Genomic DNA, 24,085 nt, shown 5'->3' on the forward strand with positions numbered 1-24,085 from the left:
AATTGACATAGAAGACGCTCAAACCACACTAGCTTCTCTCTGCAAAAAAAATGTTTAAGGCCCTCTGAGCAGAGATTATTTTTGCCGTACTGATTGATTGTGGTAAGGAGCCACACATGCAAAGCTATTTATTTGTTGTGTCCCTCCCCCAATTTGCATTTGGCTTGGGTAGTGTGGGAAAATACTGCATTTTTTACAATGTATCGAAATAATGTATTGTAATAACATTGTGCAGGTTCCCGTAAGACATTGTGTAGTTTCACACACCACAAAGGGTAAAGAGTGTGAGAAAAGCAGGAGACAGGCAGGTGCTATGTTGAAACAACAGGCCCAAGGAGGAGGAAGACAAGAGTGAAGGCACACAGCAAACCTTTTTTGTTTCAATTTTACTTGTTTTCACCTAGACACACACACACACACACACACACACACACACACACACACACTTTTCCACACTTTCATTATCCTCGGGTTCAGTAAGACCAGAACACCACATACAGTATGTAATATAAATGTGTAGGACGGTGCACAGTGTGCACTCAATGAAAATGTGTTATTTTACATGTTCTTCACAGAAAATGAGCCAATGAGTCTCAGGTTGAAAAAATAATTCATTGTATCACTTTTCTTTTAGTAAACATTGAAAATAGGTCCCCCAGATACAAACACCACACAAGGGTTAAAGGTAATAAATGAGGCTGAATGAACTGTTTCGCTGCCAGACAAGGCTCTGCTGATAGCTTCAGTAACAAAATAACACCATGGTTGTAATAATACTTTAAACAGGTAATTTGTAAATGTGTAGAATGTGTTTGTTTTGGGTCCAAATTGGTAAGCTAACATATGTGAATTAGACAGTCACAGAGGATACTCTTCTGAATAACTGGTCAGAGCATAGCACTTTCCATTCAGCTTCAGGCAACTTTGATGTAAGGCTTGATTACACCTGTCGTGACTACTTCTATCCATCACTCCCATTGTTGCTCATCCATTGTTCACTAGATACATCCATGTAATTACACCTAACACAATGTTGAAAAACAGAATGCTTTCAAAAGATTGTTCCCGAAGTTTGCCTGCCAAAAATGTATTTTCCTATGAATTAAGTCACACAAAAATGTGTATTTTCACAAGAATTAAGCCACAGAGAAAAGCACGAAATCTGATTAAATACTTTTTGGACATATTTGCGTGTGAGATTGTGTTGTCCAGACACATGCCAGAGTCGGCATGGGTTGGAATCTGGCCCACTGCCCTTTGTCTCCGCCTCCCCCTATCTTCCCAACACTGCTCCATCTCTTCAATGAAAGCAAAAAAAAAAAATACAAAAGGAGTGAGACTGTCAATTTAATAAATAATAATAATAGGCCTGTGTAATATAATGATCATATGTACTGTATGATTCAGTATGATGACGATATAGGCCTAATAATATGCCATTTAGCAGTGGGAGGAAGATTTGAACTTTAACGCATTGGTCGCAGCAAAGTGCCAGATTCTTGAATGATAATGACCAAATCATTATCGCAGCGAGTTGCAGGAGTGGGGATGGTGAAATCAGCTGTTCAACGAGCTGTTCAATTAGCTGTCAATCAACTGATGGCCCAAATGATCTCATTAGCTCAGCCAGGGAAACTGTTATCATTATGTGAGAATGGATAGGCTAATGGATAGCCTAAAGAATGTATTGGAATATAATCAAATAACAAGGGGTCTATTGCAACCATCGACATCACTAGATTATCACCAGCTATCAATATGTTCTAAATTTGCCCACACAGCTGATCTCAACTGCAACCATTATTGGTCACCTCATTACCACTCCCTAAACGATGTTGGTGCTACCTTAGTCCTGCTTGCAAACAAAGATATGTTCACCCTCTGGTTGGTATTATCATCAGAACAATGTAGTCCCTTTTTGAACTAAGGACAATTTATCTATTTGACAAGCATTCCATACAATTGAATACAAGTATTTCCTGGCTTACCACAGCAAATCTACTGTGGAAATTTACCTGACACTTTGTATGAATGGAAACTAATGTTGGTGTAGCCTACAGTTATTATTTTATTTGTTTTCCTATTTATGTTATCCATTAAATACAACTGTCTATACAAATAAAAACACACACAAGTACAAACAAAAAGTGGAATTGATTACAATGTGTGGATCACCACTCCAGCCGCATGTCAGCTTTGCTCCACACATATTTCCCTCCTCTCTTTAGGAACATCTTCTCATCAAAGCCACTGAACTGAATGGCCTCCTCCACGCCAACATCAAGGATGGACTTGGATGGATCCTTCCTCCCCTCTCTGCAATCCAGGAAACGCATCTAAAAAAAAGCACATCAAAACATATAATTCATAAGCATTTAGAAAATGTATAATCATTTATAAAGAATGTATAAGCATTTATAAAGGCTTATTAAGGAAAGTTATTATTACGTGTTACCAACGGCTCAGAAAAGAGAATCTTAACACGGTCGTTCATTATCAAAGTAATTCACTACTATGAAACCTCATGTCTAATACTAACATAAATATCTGCAAATCCACATCTCCTTTCACCCATCTCAAAGCCTGTAAATCCCCTGATTAAAGATTGAAGTCATAGACTACTCTGGGACTTAATATGGGAAGGTGCATGTCTTTACATCTCAATCGATGAGAGCATTTAGATGGCTGTTCAATAGTTCTGATGGATGAGGACTGATGGATGAGGACGGATGGATAAGGACTGTCTACTTTAAAGGGCTTGCTAAGACTTGGAAGGTAGTGTGTGTATCACGTAAAATAACAGATTGATGAAAAGGACTTACATATTCATCCAGGATGAGGTAGGAATCTCTCATCTGACAAGATAAGACAACAAGGAAACATGTTAATGTCACAACTATTCTGTATTATGTACAATATTGTCACAGACTGTCGTTTTTTTTGTGGACAATATTGCGTCTGATAGGTATGATATACAGTGCATTCGGAAAGTATTCAGACCCCTTGACTTTTTCCACATTTTGTTACGTTACAGCCTTATTCTAAAATGGATTAAATCAATCCTCATCAATCTACACACAATATGCCGTAATGATGATGCGAAAACAGGTTTTTAGATTATTTAGCAAATTTATAAAATGAAATGAAACATCACATTTATATAAGTTTTCAGACCCTTTACTCAGGACTTTGTTGAAGCAGCTTTGGCAGTGATTACTTGTGTCTTACGCTACAAGCTTGGCACACCTATATTTGGGGAGTTTCTCCCATTCTTCTCAGTAGATCCTCTCAAGCTCTGTCAGATTGGATGGGGAGGGTCACAGCTGTTTTCAGGTCTCTCCAGAGATGTTTGATTGGGTTTAAGTCATGGCTCTGGCTGGGCCACTCAAGGACATTTAGAGACTTGTCCCGAAGCCACTCCTGCATTGTCTTGGCTGTGTGCTTTGGGTCGATGTCCTGTTGGAAGGTGAACCTTTGCCCTAGTCTGAGGTCCTGAGCCCTCTGGAGCAGGTTTTCATCAAGGATCCCTCTGTACTTTACTCCGTTCATCTTTCCCTCAATCCTGACTAGTCTCCCAGTCCTTGACGCTAAAAATATCCCCACAGCATGATGCTGCCACCACCATGCTTCACCGTAGGGATGGTGCCAGGTTTCCTCCAGACGTGACACTTGGCATTCCGGCCAAAGAGTTGAATCTTGGTTTAATCAGACCAGAGAATCTTGTTTCTCATGGTCTGAGAGTCTTTAGGTGCCTTTTGGCAAACTCCAAGTAGGCTGTCATGTGCCTTTTACTGAGGCGTGGTTTCCGTCCGGCCACTCTACCATAAAGGCCTTATTGATTGAGTGCTGCAGAGATGGTTGTCCTTCTGGAAGGTTCTCCCATCTCTACAGAGGAACTCTGGAGCTCTGTCAGAGTGACCATTGGGTTCTTGGTCACCTCTCTGACCAAGGCCCTTCTACCCCGTTTGCTCAGTTTGGCTGGGCGGCCAGCTCTAAGAAGAGTCTTGTTGGTTCCAAACTTCTTCCATTCAAGAATGATGGAGGCACTGTATTCTTAGGGACCTTCAATGCTGCAGACATTTTTTGGTACCCTTCCCCAGATCTGTGCCTCGACACAATCCAGTCTCTGAGCTCTAGGACAGTTCCTTTGACCTCATGGTTTGGTTTTTGCTCTGACATGCACTGTCAACCGTGGGACATTATATAGACAGGTGTGTGACTTTCCAAATCATGTTCAATCAATTAAATTGACCACAGATGGACTCCAATCAAGTTGAAGAAACACCTCAAGGATGATCAATGGAAACAGGATGCACCTGAACTCAATTTCGAGTCTCATAGCAAAGGGTCGGAATACTTATGTAAATAAGGTATTTATTTTCTAAAAACCTGTTTTCGTTTTGTCATTATGGGTAATTGTGTGTAGGTGAGGGGGAAAAATTATTGAATCCATTTTAGAATGAGGCCGTAACCTAACAAAATGTGGAAAAAGGGAAGGGGTCTGAATACTTTCCGAATGCTCTGTACGTGATTAATTGAGTTAGTAGATTACACTAGGCCTACTCTACACATTAATAGCATTCTGAAACTACAAGGAATAGTAGTTGTTCAATCATCATAATATCAATAACAGTTCAGTCCCATACCTTCTGATTGGATTCAGGTACCAGGCAGCTGATGGTGCTGTGTCTATCCAGGAAGTCCTGAAACTGCTGATCGCTGATGACAAACCTCTCTGCCTCCCTCAGACTGTTCTCCCCAGCATTCTCCCCATCGATCAGTAGACACTGGAACACCTAGACACAGTAGACACACACACACACAAAGTCAAGGCCATACAACTAATTTCTTACATCTATGGTAGGAGAAGAAACCACTATTCACAACACAGATACAGTATTACTGGTGAGTAATGTAAATGCATTGGAACACCCTTACCTTCCAGCGTACAGGGTTGAGTTCAGAAATGTTTTCTCTCATGTCTTCATTCACATTAAATGTGTTGATCACAGAGTTGATTTTGAACGCCACTTTGTAGTCCCGGCACCACTCCCGGACTTTGATGAGGTTGTCAAGGTGGCTCTTTCTGCCCTGGGCTCTGCCTATAGTCTGGTTCGTGTCCTCATCAAAGCTGTCACAGGAAATGGCCAGAATGTCCAGGTATTGGCCTGTGAGGACAAGAAGAGTTCTGATATTAAAACTGACATAATCTCAAAGAATTGTATTTTGAAACACCCATGTATTCAAAATGTATTAACATCTAGACATACAATTTATGACATAGCCTAGAACATGTGATAGTTAAGATTTATTGAGATAAAAATCAACAAGTAGTTTTTAATAACACTGTGATGATCAAATCATGCATTTGAAAATGTGTCCAAACATTTTATAACTCAACTGGGAAACATTTTAAATATTGAAATGTTTCTCTGAGTTGTGACCTCATATCAAAACTAACCCGGTGCTGACATCTAGTGTAAATAAAATGAACTTATTTACCAGACTTTGCATGAGAATAATGAAGATTCAAGCAGACAGTAAAGTTGGCTAAAACTGCTTCTCCAATAGAAATCCCCGATCACACTTGTAGGTGACGTCAAAGGCAAGGCTCTTAATAGAAACACGTCATCGTGCCTCAATCGTGACACGATTGTCAGGCGCCAAATTGCGCATGTGCGTTGTCACACGCCAAACTGCGCATGTTGTTTTTGAAGAAAATTAAAACGTGTCCGTTTGACACTTTCACGAGGTAAATAACATGTTCAACTACTTAAGTACACATTGTCTCGAATCTAGGTTGTGCCTTTAGAATTGTTCATTTATCTAATTGACTTATAAACCTGTTTGGTCGGGGTTCCGGGAAGTCTTGCGATTAGTTTAAAAACTCAGTTTTTTTTATTTACCTAGGTAAATCAGTTAAGAACAAATTCTTATTTTCAATTACGGCCTAGGAACAGTTGGTTATAACTGCCTGTTCAGGGGCAGAACGACAGAGGGTTTGAACTTGCACCCTTCCGGTTACTAGTCCACCGCTCTAACCACTAGACCCTGCCGCACCGCGTTTATTATGGTGGCTGTTCGATATAATGACGACCAGTAAGTAGCGTAATGTTGGTACTATTTATTTCATATGAAAACCCTCTTACCATATTTCTGGAACCACCTCTCTCTGATCAGGCTGCCATTGCTGACAATACTGACACTTGGGAGATGGAGGTCTTGTTTGCAGTACTGGACTAATTTACCCAAGAAATCCCCTCTGTCCTGTAAGAAAGGCTCTCCACCAGAGAAGTTCATCTTTTCCAGTCCTGCAAAAAAAAAAAAAAATGAAATTCAGAATTCTAAACACTGAATAAGAAATTATTAGTTAGAAATAGGATGTAATAATAATGTAATAACATGTCATGTGAATTTATATAGGGATTTTGCGATATCATAAATACATTGGCTAATTTTGGCTAATTTACCTGATTGCTTCAGAAGCTGTAAACCTCTCTTTGCTTCTTCAATGGGCAGGACAAAAGACGTTTTTGCCGTGTGGAAACAAAAACCGCATTTATAATTGCACTGTCGAGTAAAATGATAATTGACACTGCTTGGAGTTGTCGCTGTTTGAGATATATTATTTTCCAACACCTTGACTAGATTGACTTTTCCTGTAGATGTCAACCGCACCTGCGGACCGCGCACACCTATCCATGCCAGGACAGTTGCAAAGATGTGCTGGATGTTACTTATGCAAAGCTGCAGGGACATCTTCACAAACACGACTTGAGTAGAGAACGACATTGCTAGTCTCCAGCTATCTGTCATGTTGAAACTTCTGATGTAGGATTAGCTTGAATCCCTTTTTACCGCAATGGCCTAAGTGACGCGTCTCATGACGTTTGGTCAAAACAGTTTCTATTTGCAAATAAGGAAAACGAAAGTTACAATGTTGAATATAAAATCCTAACCTTATTCATATGCAGTCCTACATGCCTACATGGGAAAAAGGCTGTCATGTCCTAAAGTACCATGCAAATGAGGTGATCCTCTGTGTTTGCTTAATGTATGTGACGGCATCGAACAGAACTTGACAGCTACAGGCGCACTTATGCCGCGTTCATGTCCTGTCGGAAACCCGGTAATGTCCAACCTTGTAACATAGACGGAAGACTCGGATCCCAAGTTATACATTTGGGAAGTATCCGAATCAAACAATAGGAAGCTCAATACAAATCATTAATTTTAATGCCGGGTTCAAATGCTAGTCGGAACTAGTCAACTCTGAAATGTTCGACTTGCTAATTCGTTGAACGTAGCATGTGTATTACTACAACTAGATAGCAAATCGGACATTTACGAGTTTCCTAGTTCAGACTAGGTTAAGGACGCGGCATAATTCGTAGGTCCCGGTTTCCGAAATTATGAGAACTTAACATCATCTCCGTACGACATTGCATCAAGTTTCAAATTGGCTAAAGTTTCGGATTGCTTGTCCAGCACTTCAAGTTTCATTTCCCCCTCAGTTTCCAAAATCATTAGCCGTGCGCGTGAGTTGTGATTCACCTGAAATGCACTTTGCTCGGCCTTTGATTAAATATTGGAAGACGCATAATGTCCGGGTTTGGTTAGTGGTTGGTATTTTTATGCGTTAGCAGTTTAATTCGATACGAAATCGGACCCAATCTATTTCGCACTACAAGCCGAGCATTGCAACGAGGTGCCACACATGTTCAGAAATGTCCTCGATTCTGATGAAAGATGCTACTCACTCCATGTCCACAGCGATAACACAATTCAAAGAGCAAAGGAGAGCAAAAATAAACTATCATAAGGGTTACCAAATGTAAGGTTTTGAAATGTCAGCATTTCAGCCTGATGTAAAAGATCTTAATTTCTGACACAAAAAAAGCAAGGTTTGGAAGAAATTGTACGTGGATGAAGGTATTGCTTTGGCTTAAACTATAAAGGCAAAAAATGGCTACAGTTTACACTTTTTTAGTTCTTTCATGAAATGCTGTTTTTTGAAAAGGGACGTTTTTTTTGTTTTTTTTTTAAGAACTGGGGAAACTGCCACCCCCCATGGGATAACTCCCCCAGTGGTGACAGTTACCTGAATATTATGGCATAAGGTTTCACAACAGTGTAACATCAGCTGTAAAGATATCAGTCACTAGTGGAAACATTTCTAACCGCATTAAGTTATGTTATCTTTTTTACGTATTTTATCTCAGACGATCGATCTGGTAGTAAGGTTGCTAGCTAGCACTCCTAGCAGCTTATGCTAACTAGCTAACTGGCTAGCATTTACTGCTAGTGAAGTTGTCAGCTAGCAAGTTAGCACAAACTAGTGCTAATTGGGCTAGTCATTGTCTATATGACAGGTAGAAACACATTCATAATCATAAGGGGGGGTTGCCCCCAATTATAGATCTAACTTAATTGGAATATATCAACAACTTTATTTTATTTTTATATCTCCAAAAGTTGTGATGACAAAGAGGACATTTTGTTGAGCAAGAGTAGTGGCAGCCAAGGAAAGTGTTGGGGAAATCATTTGGTGACATCTTATGGTCTTCGTGTGTATTACCGGGGGGGGGAGGGCAGTTACCCCATGGGGCTAGTTATCCCCCGGTACCCTACGCATCTAAGTCCTCAGTGACTGAAGGATTATTGGGCAAGCTGTTTCATATTGACCCAGTCTATTGCCGTGTTCAAAACAACTTTGAACACAGAAATCTCGGACTTCCGACTTTAGTGCGTTCAAGACAACTGGGAACTCAACAAAAAAAATATGAGCTCCGACTGGGAAAAACATTTTTTAACAGTCATTTAACTTTGAATTCCAAGTCGGAAACTCTGACATCTTTCTAGAGCTCCAACATTCTGACCTAAAGATCACCAACTTCATAATTAGACCTCGGTTATTTCAGAGTTCCCAGTTGTCTTGAAAGCAGCATATGTATGCTTCTATTTGTGCTGGGAGAGGACAGGCTAACCTGCTGAAAAGCCGGAGTGTCATCCTTCAACTCTGATATGTTCCACAGTTTTGAGGATGCCTACAAAGTTCTACAACAGGTTTGAACAGTGAAACGTTCATGTTTCAAATCAGTTGGCGTATGGTGCCATGTATTTGAGTAGTTGTCATTATATAGTAAACAATAAATATATTTAGTATAGGCCTATATACTTCGTGACAGAGGAATAACATGAACAAAAGCCCAGCAATGTCACACTCCAGTGGTGGACAGAGGAATAACATGATATTCAAACTGGGCTTACTGAAACTGAATCTCTGTATCTCTATCTCCTTTGCTTCTCATCTGCAGTGTGGTGACATCCTCCCAAAGTCCAAGGCAGTGCTGGATCTTTCCTTTTACTGTCGTGGAGGGATTAGATGCTACAGATTAACATCATCTCTACTTCACTATTGTCCTAGCAATTCTATTTACTATAAGGTTATCAGTAGGGCCAGGAGTTTTCCCAGGTCAGCTCACATGCTGATCAGGGAACACTCCTCGTCCTATTAATCAGAATGTTGTCACAGTAATCAGGACATACAATTCTGAATGCTGTCACAGTAATCAGGACATACAATACTGAATGCTGTCACAATAATCAGGACATCCAATACAGAATGCTGTCACAGTAATTGGGACATACAATATTGAATGCTGTCACAGTAATCAGGACATACAACACTGAATGCTGTCACAGTAATCAGGACATACAATACTGAATGCTGTCACAATACTCAGGACATACAATACTGAATGCTGTCACAGTAATCAGGACATACAATACTGAATGCTGTCACAATACTCAGGACATACAATACTGAATGCTTTCACAGTAATCGGGACATACAATATTGAATGCTGTCACAATACTCAGGACATACAATACTGAATGCTCTCACAATACTCAAGACATACAATACTGAATGCTGTCACAGTAATCAGGACATACAATACTGAATGCTGTCACAGTAATCAGGACATACAATACTGAATGCTGTCACAGTAATCAGGACATACAATTCTGAGTGGTCTTTCAGTCAGTTACAATGCTTCAGTTTTCTCTCTTCTCACTCCTCTTCTGGTAAAACCTCTGAAGGAGGCCCTGGAGTCCCCTCCCCAGGCTCTGTCCCCATGGAGCGCCGCTTCGATGCTGAGCCCCCCTCTCCCTCCCCTCATCCACAGGGCTTTTTACACCCTTTGGAATTACCTGACAGCTGGACAGGTAGGCCAGGAGGCCAAACAAGCACCTGTCATTGTAGACAGGTGAGGACAGCATCAAAGAGTTTTGGTGTTGGATAAAGTTTGATGAGTTGGGATATGTTATTCTTTCTGAAAGATATGTTATCGTTTCTGTATGGTAGGGATCATGTGCATAACTTCAACTCATGTGCATTGTTCACGTTGTTCAATGACATTAATGGATAATTTATTTAAAATGTGAAGTGCTCCCCGTTTGTAGCAATTTGTCCTTACACTGGCTCATATTATGTCACTATTTTATTAAAATGTATTTAATCAGGGAATCCCATTGAGACCATGGCCTCTTGCAAGGGAGCCCTGCACACAATCATATTCACAATTCCAACGCAATAAAAACGTACAATATGACACAAGCAATTGAAGAAAAGTAACTTACAAAACACATCATGAAAATAAACACATTCCTCAGTAAAAGTCACCAATCAGCTGTCTGAACTGTCCTAGTGGCACGGAGACATCCAACCTTTGAGAGCTCTGGAGATCATTCAACAAGTAAGGTGCAAAAAAAATCTAAAAGAGGGTTTTAGTAACAAAACGAGAGCAGCGCCTCAAAACGAGAGCAGCGCCTTGATCTACGAGACATTAGAGAGGGCCAGCCTACTTTCTGATATAGAATGTGGTGATGTGTACTTAACCTATCACCCGTATTTAAGCGTATTGCAAAGGCTTCAACACTGCATTCGTATAGACCATATCACCATAGTCTAAAGCCGGGATGAATGTCGAGTGAATTATTTGTTTTCTGCTATTTAACTGGAACGAAATGAAACCTGAAGTTGGTAAATATAGCTGTCAATAACCACCAAACACCACAAGTAGTCACCAGGCGTAATCGCTGGTCTTTGAGGCTCACTATAACCCACTACTTCCCTGTACTCTCCATTCTCCCAGGTACTGGCACTGTGGCACAACAGAGCAACCTATGCCATAGCCAAGGCGGTCATGGCAGTAACTACATATGAGCACACCGAGTTCCGGACCTCTGTAATGTTGTATAATTTGAAAAAATAAATAATAATTCAAAATATATGTTTTGTACAAAAATAAAATCAATTGCTGGTAAACATTTCTCCCAGCGTTGATCAAAGCTCAGAATGCTTATATTCTCAATCTGACTGAGTTCTAATCGCGTCTACCTCTGCGAATGAGTGGAATCGTAAACAGTGGTTTGTTCATTATGTTCACCTGTGTCCCCTGAATTAGCCTCCTGGATTTGCCTTTTTAGCAGCAAATGCACCTCTCTTGCCGTCTCGTGGTAGTGGCCAAGGGCGTGAGAAAGGAATTACCCCAGCTCACAGTCGGCTCAGTAGTCAACTTGAGATGCTGCTGACAGTGTGTTTGCGAGATGCCAGACAAAAGGCAATTTTAAAACCATCTGGCGACTCCTGCCATGTCTACAGATATCTCCCAAACAATCAAAAAACGACTCTCGGAGAATGAGTGCATAACTGGTAAATAGTTGCTTATAGACCCCCCCCCCCCTTCCGGACCTCACTAAAACTCAAACCCAAGTTATGGCCCTGGACAAAAAAAACTAATCACAATAGAATTCTGCTCTGGCATTAAATGTTCTGCATTGTTTCTCTGACAACAATAAACGTCGCTGATTGATGTGCTGTTGTGTTGCTTTTTATTACGTATTTTATGGTATGGTAGCTAGCTGAGTTTTATTTCTACTAAATGTCTTGGTAAATCACGGTATTTAACTAACTTTAAAGCACTTTTTTAGGAGAGATTGGTCTCTGCCCAGACAACAGGGAGACAATCTGCGAGCAGCAGCTCAAGATTATTTGATTGGCAGTGCTGGTCGTCTAGTGATGATTGTTTGTCCCGCTTCAGCAACCTCATTCCTTTACTGACATGTAAAATACCCATTCATTTCTCCAGAGAATGTTTCTTGTCGGCATTTAAAAATCCGTAGTGTAGCCTACCCTAACAGACAGGCAAACAGATATGTCGTAGCTGAGTCGCTTTCAAGGGGCCACATTCCAAAATGTCTGAAAAGGGTAATCCATTTTTGTCTTTTTTATTTAACCTTTATTTAACCAGGTAAGCTAGTTGAGAACAAGTTCTCATTTACAACTGCGACTTGGCCAAGATAAAGCAAAGCAGTGCGACACAAACAACAACACAGAGTTACACATGGAATAAACAAGCGTAAAGTCAATAACACAATAGAAAAAAAGAAAGTCTATATACAGTGTGTGCAAATGGCGTGAGGAGGTAGGTAATAAATAGGCCTTAGTAGCGAAATAGTTAAAATTTAGCAGATTAACACTGGAGTGATAAATTAGCAGAAGATGATGTGCAAGTAGAGACACTGGTGTAAGGGATTTCCTCCTCTTCTTCCGAAGAGGAGAGGCGAGAAGGATCGGAGGACCAATATGCGGCGTGGTTAGTGTCCATGGTTCTTTTAATAAGAAATAGTACACATGAACAACTGAATACAAAAAACAATAAACGTGGAATGAACGAAACCCAAAACAGTACCGTGTGGTGAAAAACACAGACACGGAAACAAACACCCACAAACACACAGTGAAACCCAGGCTACCTAAGTATGATTCTCAATCAGAGACAACTAATGACACCTGCCTCTGATTGAGAACCATACTAGGCCGAAACATAGAAATCCCCAAATCATAGAAAAAACAAACATAGACTGCCCACCCCAACTCACACCCTGACCATACTAAATAACGACAAAACAAAGGAAATAAAGGTCAGAACGTGACAACTGTGTCATGTACTGTCATGTTGTCTTGTCTCTGTCCTTTCCCTTCACCCTGTCTCCCTCTGCTGGTCGTGTCAGGTTACCTTTTCTCCCCCGCTTTCCCCCAGCTGTCCCTTGTCTCCTCTAACTACCCATTCACCCCGTTCCCCACCTGTTCCCTTTTTCCCTCTGATTAGGTCCCTATATCTCTCTCTGTTTCTGCTCCTGTCCTTGTCGGATTCTTGTTTGTTTGTTTGTGTCATTCATGCCTGAACCAGACCATCGTCGTGTTCCTGTAACCTTGTCCTGTCCTGTCGGAATCTGCCTGTCCGTCTGAGCCTACGTTTTGTTTTGTAATTAAAGATACTCTGTTTTGTTAATTCGCTTTTGGGTCCTCATTCACGCACCGTAACAGAAGAATCCGACCAAGAATGGACCCAGCGACTTCGGATCCTCTCCACTCAGCCGTCGAGATCCAGGGAGCGATGCTAGGCAGACACGAGCAGGAATTGTCTGCTGCTCGACATGCCGTTGAGACCCTGGCCACCCAAGTCTCCAACCTCACAGAACAGGTTCACCATCTCCGCCTCGATCCACCGGCCACTTCCAGGGCTTTCGAATCTCCGGAGCCCAGAATCAATAGCCCGCCGTGTTACTCTGGGGAGCCCACTGAATGCCGCTCGTTCCTCACCCAGTGTGATATTGTGTTTTCTCTCCAGCCCAACACTTACGCCAGGAGCACTGCTCGTGTCGCCTACGTCATATCTCTCCTTACTGGACGGGCTCGTGAGTGGGGCACGGCAATCTGGGAGGCAAGGGCTGAGTGTACTAACCAGTATCAGGACTTTAAGGAGGAGATGATACGGGTTTTTGATCGATCTGTTTTTGGGGAGGAGGCTTCCAGGGCCCTGTCTTCCCTATGTCAAGGCAATCGATCCATAACAGACTACTCTATTGAGTTTCGCACTCTTGCTGCCTCCAGTGGCTGGAACGAGCCGGCTTTGCTCGCTCGTCTTCTGGAGGGTCTCCGCGCAGAGGTAAAGGATGAGATTCTCTCCCGGGAGGTTCCTTCCAGCGTGGATTCCTTGATTGAACTCGCTATTCGCATTGAGCGACGGGTTGATCTTCGTCACCGAGCTCGTGGAAAGGAGCTCGCGTTCTCCGTTGCCCCCCTCTCCGCATCACTACCATCTTCCTCTGCCGGCTCGGGAGCTGAGCCTATGCAGCTGGGAGGTATCCGCATCTCGACTAAGGAGAGGGAACGGAGAATCACCAACCGCCTCTGTCTCTATTGCGGTTCTGCTGGTCATTTTGTCACTTCATGTCCAGTAAAAGCCAGAGCTCATCAGTAAGCGGAGGGCTACTGGTGAGCGCTACTACTCCTGTCTCTCCAAGATCCTGCACTACCTTGTCGGTCCATCTACGCTGGACCGGTTCGTCAGCTTCCTGCAGTGCCTTAATAGACTCTGGGGCGGAGGGCTGTTTTATGGACGAGACCTGGGCTCGGGAACATGACATTCCTCTCAGACAGTTAAGGGAGTCCACGGCCTTGTTCGCCCTGGATGGTAGTCCTCTCCCCAGGATTCAGCGTGAGACGCTACCTTTAACCCTCACTGTTTCTGGTAATCATAGCGAAACCATTTATTTTTTGATTTTTCGTTCACCTTTTACACCTGTTGTTTTGGGCCATCCCTGGCTAGTTTGTCATAATCCTTCCATTAATTGGTCTAGTAATTCTATCCTCTCCTGGAACGTCTCTTGTCATGTGAAATGTTTAATGTCTGCTATCCCTCCTGTTTCCTCTGTTTCTTCTTCACAGGAGGAGCCTGGTGATTTGACAGGGGTGCCGGAGGAATATCACGATCTGCGCACGGTGTTCAGTCGGTCCAGGGCCACCTCTCTTCCTCCACACCGGTCGTATGATTGTAGTATTGATCTCCTTCCGGGAACCACTCCCCCCCGGGGTAGACTATACTCTCTGTCGGCTCCCGAACGTAAGGCTCTCGAGGATTATTTGTCTGTAGCTCTTGACGCCGGTACCATAGTCCCCTCCTCCTCTCCCGCCGGAGCGGGGTTTTTTTTTGTCAAGAAGAAGGACGGGTCTCTGCGCCCCTGCATAGATTATCGAGGGCTGAATGACATAACAGTTAAGAATCGTTATCCGCTTCCTCTTATGTCTTCAGCCTTCGAGATCCTGCAGGGAGCCAGGTTTTTCACTAAGTTGGACCTTCGTAACGCTTACCATCTCGTGCGCATCAGGGAGGGGGACGAGTGGAAGACGGCGTTTAACACTCCGTTAGGGCACTTTGAATACCGGGTTCTTCCTTTCGGCCTCGCTAACGCTCCAGCTGTCTTTCAGGCATTAGTCAATGATGTCCTGAGAGACATGCTGAACATCTTTGTTTTCGTTTACCTTGACGATATCCTGATTTTTTCACCGTCACTCCAGATTCATCTTCAGCACGTTCGACGTGTCCTCCAGCGCCTTTTAGAGAATTGTCTTTTTGTGAAGGCTGAGAAGTGCACTTTTCATGCCTCCTCCGTCACATTTCTCGGTTCTGTTATTTCCGCTGAAGGCATTAAGATGGATCCCGCTAAGGTCCAAGCTGTCATTGATTGGCCCGCTCCTAAGTCACGCGTCGAGCTGCAGCGCTTTCTCGGCTTCGCGAACTTCTATCGTCGTTTCATCCGAAATTTCGGTCAGGTGGCAGCTCCTCTCACAGCCCTTACTTCTGTCAAGACGTGCTTTAAGTGGTCCGTTTCCGCCCAGGGAGCTTTTGATCTCCTCAAGAATCGTTTTACATCCGCTCCTATCCTTGTTACACCTGACGTCTCTAGACAGTTCGTTGTCGAGGTTGACGCGTCAGAGGTGGGCGTGGGAGCCATTCTTTCTCAGCGCTCCCTCTCTGACGACAAGGTCCACCCATGCGCGTATTTTTCTCATCGCCTGTCCCCGTCGGAACGTAACTATGATGTGGGAAACCGCGAACTGCTCGCCATCCGGTTAGCCCTAGGCGAATGGCGACAGTGGTTGGAGGGGGCGACCGTTCCTTTTGTCGTTTGGACTGACCATAGGAACCTTGAGTACATCCGTTCTGCCAAACGACTTAATGCGCGTCAGGCGCGTTGGGCGCTGTTTTTCGCTCGTTTCGAGTTCGTGATTTCTTATCGTCCGGGCTCTAAGAACACCAAGCCTGATGCTTTATCTCGTCTCTTCAGTTCTTCAGTGGCCTCCACTGACCCCGAGGGGATTCTCCCTGAGGGGCGTGTTGTCGGGTTGACTGTCTGGGGAATTGAGAGGCAGGTAAAGCAAGCGCTCACTCACACTCCGTCGCCGCGCGCTTGTCCTAGGAACCTTCTTTTCGTTCCCGTTCCTACTCGTCTGGCCGTTCTTCAGTGGGCTCACTCTGCCAAGTTAGCCGGCCACCCTGGCGTTCGGGGTACGCTTGCTTCCATTCGCCAGCGTTTTTGGTGGCCCACCCGGGAGCATGACACGCGTCGTTTCGTGGCTGCTTGTTCGGTCTGCGCGCAGACTAAGTCCGGTAACTCCCCTCCTGCCGGCCGTCTCAGGCCGCTTCCCATTCCCTCTCGACCGTGGTCTCACATCGCCTTAGATTTTGTCACCGGACTGCCTTCGTCAGCGGGGAAGACTGTTATTCTTACGGTTGTCGATAGGTTCTCTAAGGCGGCTCATTTCATTCCCCTTGCTAAGCTTCCTTCTGCTAAAGAGACGGCACAAATCATCATCGAGAATGTTTTCAGAATTCATGGCCTTCCGTCAGACGTCGTTTCGGACAGAGGTCCGCAATTCACGTCTCAATTTTGGAGGGAGTTTTGCCGTTTGATTGGGGCTTCCGTCAGTCTCTCTTCCGGCTTTCACCCCCAGTCTAACGGTCAAGCAGAACGGGCCAATCAGACTATTGGTCGCATCTTACGCAGTCTTTCTTTTCGCAACCCTGCGTCTTGGTCAGAACAGCTCCCCTGGGCAGAATACGCCCACAACTCGCTTCCTTCGTCTGCAACCGGGCTATCTCCTTTTCAGAGTAGCCTCGGGTACCAGCCTCCGCTGTTCTCATCTCAGTTCGCCGAGTCCAGCGTCCCCTCCGCTCAGGCTTTTGTCCAACGTTGCGAGCGCACCTGGAAGAGGGTCAGGTCTGCACTTTGCCGTTATAGGACGCAGACTGTGAGGGCTGCTAATAAGCGTAGAACTAAGAGTCCTAGATATTGTCGCGGTCAGAGAGTTTGGCTCTCCACTCAGAACCTTCCCCTTAAGACGGCGTCTCGCAAGTTGACCCCGCGGTTCATTGGTCCGTTCCGTATTTCTCGGGTCATTAATCCTGTCGCAGTTCGACTTCTTCTTCCGCGATACCTTCGTCGCGTCCACCCGGTCTTCCATGTCTCTTGTGTTAAGCCCGTTCTTCGCGCCCCCGCTCGTCTTCCCCCCCCCCCCCCCATCCTTGTCGAGGGCGCACCCATCTACAGGGTCCGCAGGATTTTGGACATGCGTCCTCGGGGCCGTGGTCACCAGTACCTTGTTGATTGGGAGGGGTACGGTCCGGAGGAGAGGAGTTGGGTTCCCTCTCGGGACGTGCTGGACCGTGCGCTGATCGAGGATTTCCTCCGTTGCCGCCAGGTTTCCTCCTCGAGTGCGCCAGGAGGCGCTCGGTGAGTGGGGGGGTACTGTCATGTACTGTCATGTTGTCTTGTCTCTGTCCTTTCCCTTCACCCTGTCTCCCTCTGCTGGTCGTGTCAGGTTACCTTTTCTCCCCCGCTTTCCCCCAGCTGTCCCTTGTCTCCTCTAACTACCCATTCACCCCGTTCCCCACCTGTTCCCTTTTTCCCTCTGATTAGGTCCCTATATCTCTCTCTGTTTCTGCTCCTGTCCTTGTCGGATTCTTGTTTGTTTGTTTGTGTCATTCATGCCTGAACCAGACCATCGTCGTGTTCCTGTAACCTTGTCCTGTCCTGTCGGAATCTGCCTGTCCGTCTGAGCCTACGTTTTGTTTTGTAATTAAAGATACTCTGTTTTGTTAATTCGCTTTTGGGTCCTCATTCACGCACCGTAACAAACTGGTGTGCAAAAGAGCAGAAAAGTAAATAAATCAATATGGGGATGAGGTAGGTAGATTGGGTGGCTATTTACAGATGGGCTACATACAGCTGCAGCGATCGGTTAGCTGCTCAGATAGCTGATGTTTAAAGTTAGCGAGGGAAATATAAGACTCCAGCTTCAGAGATTTTTGCAACTCTGTCCAGTCACTGGCAGCAGAGAACTGGAAGGATAGGCGGCCAAAGGTAGGTGTTGGCTTTGGGGATGAACAGTGAGATATACCTGCTGGAGCGCGTGCTATGGGTGGGTGTTGTTATCGTGACCAGTGAGCTGAGATAAGGTGGAGCTTTACCTAGCATAGACTTATAGATGACCTGGAGCCAGTAGGTCTGGCGACGAATATGTAGTGAGGGCCAGCCGACTAGAGTATACAGGTCGCATTGGTGGGTGGTATAAGGGACTTTGGTAACAAAACGGATGGCATTGTGATAGACTGCATCCAGTTTGCTGAGTAGAGTATCGGAAGCTATTTTGTAGATGACATCGCCGAAGTCGAGGATCGGTAGGATAGTCCGTTTTAATAGGGTAAGTTTGATGGCGTGAGTGAAGGAGGCTTTGTTGCGAAATACAAAGCCGATTCAAGATTTGATTTTGGATTGGAGATGTTTAATATGTGTCTGGAAGGAGAGTTTACAGTCTAGCCAGACACCTAGGTGTTTGTAGTTGTCCACATATTCTAGGTCAGAACCATCCAGGGTAGTAATGCTAGTTGGGCGGGCGGGTAATTGAACCCTGTGGTACCCCCATAGAGACTGCCAGAGGTCCGTCCACAGGCCCTCCGATTTGACACACTGAACTCTGTCTGCGAAGTAGTTGGTGAACCAGGCGAGCCAGTAATTTGAGAAACCAAGGCTATTGAGTCTGCCGATAAGAATACGGTGATTGACAGAGTCGAAAGCCTTGGCTAGGTCAATGAAGACGGCTGCACAGTACTGTCTTTTATCGATGGCGGTTATGATATTGTTTAGTACCTTGAGCGTGGCTGAGGTGCACCCATGACCAGCTCAGAAACCGGAAGGTACGGTGGGATTGGTACGGTGAGGTAGCCAGGAGGAAAGCATGGCCAGCCGTAGAGAAATGCTTATTGAAATTTCCGATTATCATGGATTGTTTGGAGGGCAATAAAGACTACCGGTAATGTAGTGTAATTTCATATTATGAGGCAAAAATGAAGGGTAGGCTACCCCGTGTTCTCTAGACTGGCCCAAAGATCCTCTCTATCTCGCCGACATTGGTGCCATGAATAGACTAGGACATTCAACGTGCAACAGACCGAAGACTGAACACACACTTGCATCATTAGCAAAGAGACAGAGCAGGCCAGCGGAAGGGAGAGGAGAGGGACAGGCAGAAACATGCTCATATGTGTTGGTAATCTGCATCTCGCAATTCTTGTCTTGCACGCCTTGCAAATTCACCAAATTCACTCTCTGGTTTTATTTGAATTACACAACTTTCCAAGGCCTTTATAGCCTATTGGCTATAACACAGAAAGTAATAGGTTTTGTGAAAATTTCATTTAATTGGTTAGAGATTATTTATAATTTGTATGTCCTGAATTTTCTTAATTTAAATTATCCCAATTTAGTTAAAATGTTTTAATGTTTAAACATTCACACTCTTAGTGGTAACACATGTTGACCCCCAGAGGCCGGGGTTTGATCCCTGTGTCCAACCTTCCTACAGTGTTTCCTCTTCATCTATCCCTCCTCTACTTCAACCAAAAGTGTAAGATTACTGAAATTCCGACCAAACTGTACTTCAGTTAACAACTGTAACAGAGTATGATACAGCAAGGGTGACACCACTGCACTGACGTGAGTAGACATACAGTTGAAGGCGGAAGTTTAAAAATATATATATATATATATTTATATATTATTATTTATTACAAAAAACACAAGGAAGGGGTAACATTAAAGTATTAGAACATGAAGGAAAAACAATACAGCATCAAGACACTATCAAACATGTATCAGTCTTTCCGCAACAGAGCCATCCTTATGTGTGAGGGTGCGTGTGCATGATAGTGATATAAAATATATGTCATAGTTTCCTTTTACATGATCACAATCTTGTGAAACCTGAACCCTCCAAGATCCCCCCACAGTTCCCCAATAGCTGTCCCTCAACCATTCTAGACCCCTGCCACAGTCCCCTCCGCCCGATAGCTGTCCCTCAACCATTCTAGACCCCTGCCACAGTCCCCTCCGCCCGATAGCTATCCCTCAACCATTCTAGACCCCTGCCACAGTCCCCTCCGCCCGATAGCTATCCCTCAACCATTCTAGACCCCTGCCACAGTCCCCTCCGCCCGATAGCTGTCCCTCAACCATTCTAGACCCCTGCCACAGTCCCCTCCGCCCGATAGCTATCCCTCAACCATTCTAGACCCCTGCCACAGTCCCCTCCGCCCGATAGCTATCCCTCAACCATTCTAGACCCCTGCCACAGTCCCCTCCGCCCGATAGCTGTCCCTCAACCATTCTAGACCCCTGCCACAGTCCCCTCCGCCCGGAAAATAAAACAAAACAATGAATTCCATTCCCCACCCCCAAGAACCCCCCAATGCACCGACAACCAAGAAAATGAACTAAAGAGAAACAAGGAAAAGACAGAAGAAAACAGCAAACAACAATGCAAAAAACAACAACATTATAATAATAATACATTTAAAACAGGACATCAAGGACAACTGAAATCACAACAGCAATGCCTACTGTATATGTTTGTGTGCATGTCTGGCACTATTACATGTATGTATGTGTTCCTGTATGTGTTTATTTGAATTAAAGTGTGTGTATATGCATGTGTACAAACACAAACAGCATCAGCCTCAGGCAAACCAGCAGTAGTTGTAAAAACACTGCCACTTAGTGTCATTCAAATGTACTTTAATTATGTTTTATTTTAACTTTTTTCCCCCTTTAACTTTTGACAATCATTCTCTCACACAGCAACTTCACTCCCACTTGTCTCCAATTCCACATACCACCCCTCAGCTTCCCTCAGCCCATCCCATCCCTCAGCTTCCCTCAGCCCATCCCAACCCTCAGCTTCCCTCAGCCCATCCCAACCCTCAGCTTCCCTCAGTCCATCCCATCCCTCAGCTTCCCTCAGCCCATCCCATCCCTCAGCTTCCCTCAGCCCATCCCAACCCTCAGCTTCCCTCAGCCCATCCCAACCCTCAGCTTCCCTCAGTCCATCCCATCCCTCAGCTTCCCTCAGCCCATCCCAACCCTCAGCATCCCTCAGCCCATCCCAACCCTCAGCATCCCTCAGCCCATCCCAACCCTCAGCATCCCTCAGCCCATCCCAACCCTCAGCTTCCCTCAGCCCATCCCATCTCTCAGCTTCCCTCAGCCCATCCCAACCCTCAGCTTCCCTCAGCCCATCCCATCTCTCAGCTTCCCTCAGCCCATCCCAACCCTCAGCTTCCCTCAGCCCATCCCATCCCAACCCTCAGCTTCCCTCAGCCCATCCCATCCCAACCCTCAGCTTCCCTCAGCCCATCCCAACCCTCAGCTTCCCTCAGCCCATCCCAACCCTCAGCTTCCCTCAGCCCATCCCAACCCTCAGCTTCCCTCAGCCCATCCCAACCCTCAGCTTCCCTCAGCCCATCCCAACCCTCAGCTTCCCTCAGCCCATCCCATCCCAACCCTCAGCTTCCCTCAGCCTATCCCAACCCTCAGCTTCCCTCAGCCCACCCCAACCCTCAGCTTCTCTCAGCCCACCCCATCTCTCTGCTGGCCACCCACTTCGTGTTTCTACGCAACATATATCTTTCAACTATACTATGATGTTTAACGTACAATTTGAATCTATCTATTATAATCTACAGATTGCGTGTTGAAGATAAATACTTTTACTAAGACTTTTAGTATATTAGTAATTGACTGACCCGGTCTCTCCAGATCTCCTAACACCACTATTTCTAGTGTCAATTTTAGATCAATGCTATGCATTTTCAGCCATTCCTGAACCTGAGACCAGAAACAGGCTACCTGAGAGCAATACCAAAATAAATGGTCAATTGATTCTGTATCCTCACAACAAAATCTGCAGATCTTCGATGATATTATGCCCCAAATATTCAACATTTTGTTTGTGGCAAGAATTCTATATAATAATTTTAGCTGAAAAGCATGAAGTCTTGAATCTTGCGTTGTTTTATATATCAACTCATATGGAATCGGTACATCAAAAATCTCTTCCCAACTATTTTACAATCTGTATGGCACAGTTGTCAACATCCTGGTCCTCAAATGAAACTGGTATACTTTCCTATTTATGCTATTTTTATTCCTCCTCCAGTTTTGATCCATTATATTGGGCAGACCGACCAGTTCCCTACCTCCTCCCGCTGCTCCCAGCCTCCTCCATTTTTGAAGTCGGAAGTTTACATACACATAGGGTGGAGTCATTAAAAGTTTTTCAACCACTCAACAAATGTCTTGTTAACAAACTATAGTTTTAGCAAGTCGGTTAGGACATCTACTTTGTGCATGACACAAGTCATTTTTCCAACAATTGTTTACAGACAGATTCGCTTATAATTCACTGTATCACAATTCCAGTGGGTCAGAAGTGTACATACACTAAGTTAACTGTGCCTTTAAACAGCTTGGAAAATTACAGAAAATTATGTCATGGCTTTAGAAACTTCTGTTAGGCTAATTGACATCATTTGAGTCAATTGGAGGTGCACCTGTGGATGTATTTCAAGGCCTACCTTCAAACTCAGTGTCTCTTTGCTTGACAGCATAGGAAAATCGAAAGAAATCAGCCCACACCTCAGAAAAACAATTGTAGACCTCAAGAAGTCTGGTTCATCCTTGGGAGCAGTTTACAAACGCCTGAAGGTACCACGTTCATCTGTAAAAACAATAGTACGCAAGTATAAACACCATGGGACCACGCAGCCTTCATAGTGCTCGGGAAGGAGATGAGTTCTGTCTCCTAGAGATGAACATACCTTGGTGCAAAAAGTGCAAATCAATCCCAGAACAACAGCAAAGGACCTTGTGAAGAGGTTATAGGAAACAGGTACAAAAGTATCTATATCCACAGTAAAACGAGTCCTATATAGACATAACCTGAAAGGCCGCTCAGCAAGGAAGAAGCAACTGCTCCAAAACCGCCATAAAATAGCCAGACCACAGTTTGCAACTGCACATGGGGACAAAGATTGTAATTTTGGGGGAAATGTCCTCTGGTCTGTTGAAACAAAAATAGAACTGTTTGGCCATAATGACCATCGCTATGTTTGGAGGAAAAAGGGGGAGGCTTGCAAGTGGAAGAACACCGTCCCAACCATGAAGCACAGGGGTGGCAGCATCATGTTGTGGGGGTGCTTTGCTGCAGGATGGCCTGGTGCACTTCACAAAATAGATGGCGTCATGAGGGAGGAAAGTTATGTGGATATATTGAAGCAACATCTCAAGACATCTGTCAGGAAGTTGAAGCTTTGTGTCAAATAGGTCTTTCAAATGGACAGTGACCCCAAACATACTTCCGAAGTTGTGGCAAAATGGCTTAAGGACAGCAAAGTCAAGGTATTGGAGTGGCCATCACAAAGCCCTGACCTCAATCCTATAGAAGATTTGTGGGCAGAACTGAAAGCGCGTGTGCGAGCAAGGAGGCCTACAAACCTGACTCAGTTACACCAGCCAACTTATTGTGGGAAGCTTTTGGAAGGCTACCCGAAACATTTGACCCAAGTTAAACAATTTAAAGGCAATGTTACCAAATACTAAATGAGTGTATGTAAACTTCTGACCCACTGGGAATGTGAGGAAAGAAATAAAAGCTGAAATAAATAATTCTCTCTACTATTATTCATTTCACATTTCACGACATTTCACATTCTTAAAATAAAGTGGTGATCCTAACTGACCTTAAACAATGATTTTTTTTTACTAGCAATACATTTCAGGAATTGTGAAAAACTGAGTTTAAATGTATTTGGCGAAGGTGTATGTAAACTTCCGACTT

At 44.3% G+C, this 24,085-nt stretch overlaps 2 protein-coding genes across 2 annotated transcripts in view; both read right to left on the reverse strand.

Annotated features, from left to right (window-relative positions):
- LOC110498118 (putative E3 ubiquitin-protein ligase RNF144A-A) overlaps positions 1-24,085 on the reverse strand; it is a 243,109-nt gene that overhangs the window by 85,185 nt on the left and 133,839 nt on the right. The gene's annotated exons all lie outside the window — the stretch shown is intronic.
- Positions 594-7,966, reverse strand: LOC110498119 (S-adenosylmethionine-dependent nucleotide dehydratase RSAD2). Its single transcript, XM_021574714.3, has 6 exons — positions 6,471-7,966; positions 6,150-6,311; positions 4,939-5,168; positions 4,647-4,796; positions 2,823-2,855; positions 594-2,336 (listed from the first exon to the last, which is right to left on the reverse strand). Exons 1-6 carry the CDS (start codon positions 6,814-6,816, stop codon positions 2,172-2,174), a joined length of 1,086 nt encoding a protein of 361 aa, XP_021430389.2. The 5' UTR covers positions 6,817-7,966; the 3' UTR covers positions 594-2,171.

The sequence above is a fragment of the Oncorhynchus mykiss genome, chromosome 19 (genome assembly GCF_057628025.1).
Source record: "Oncorhynchus mykiss isolate SJ-2025 chromosome 19, ASM5762802v1, whole genome shotgun sequence".
Classification (NCBI taxonomy): domain Eukaryota; kingdom Metazoa; phylum Chordata; class Actinopteri; order Salmoniformes; family Salmonidae; genus Oncorhynchus; species Oncorhynchus mykiss.

Bases quoted from the DNA above. Each gene is read 5' to 3' on its own strand.
- LOC110498119 (XM_021574714.3), bottom strand. From the start codon at position 6,816: ATGACAGATAGCTGGAGACTAGCAATGTCGTTCTCTACTCAAGTCGTG. The intron at 5,169-6,149 runs GTAAGAGGGTTT...TTGTCCTCACAG, and splicing joins GAGGTGGTTCCAGAAATATG to GCCAATACCTGGACATTCTG. The intron at 4,797-4,938 runs GTAAGGGTGTTC...TACTGTGTCTAG, and splicing joins TCAACCCTGTACGCTGGAAG to GTGTTCCAGTGTCTACTGAT.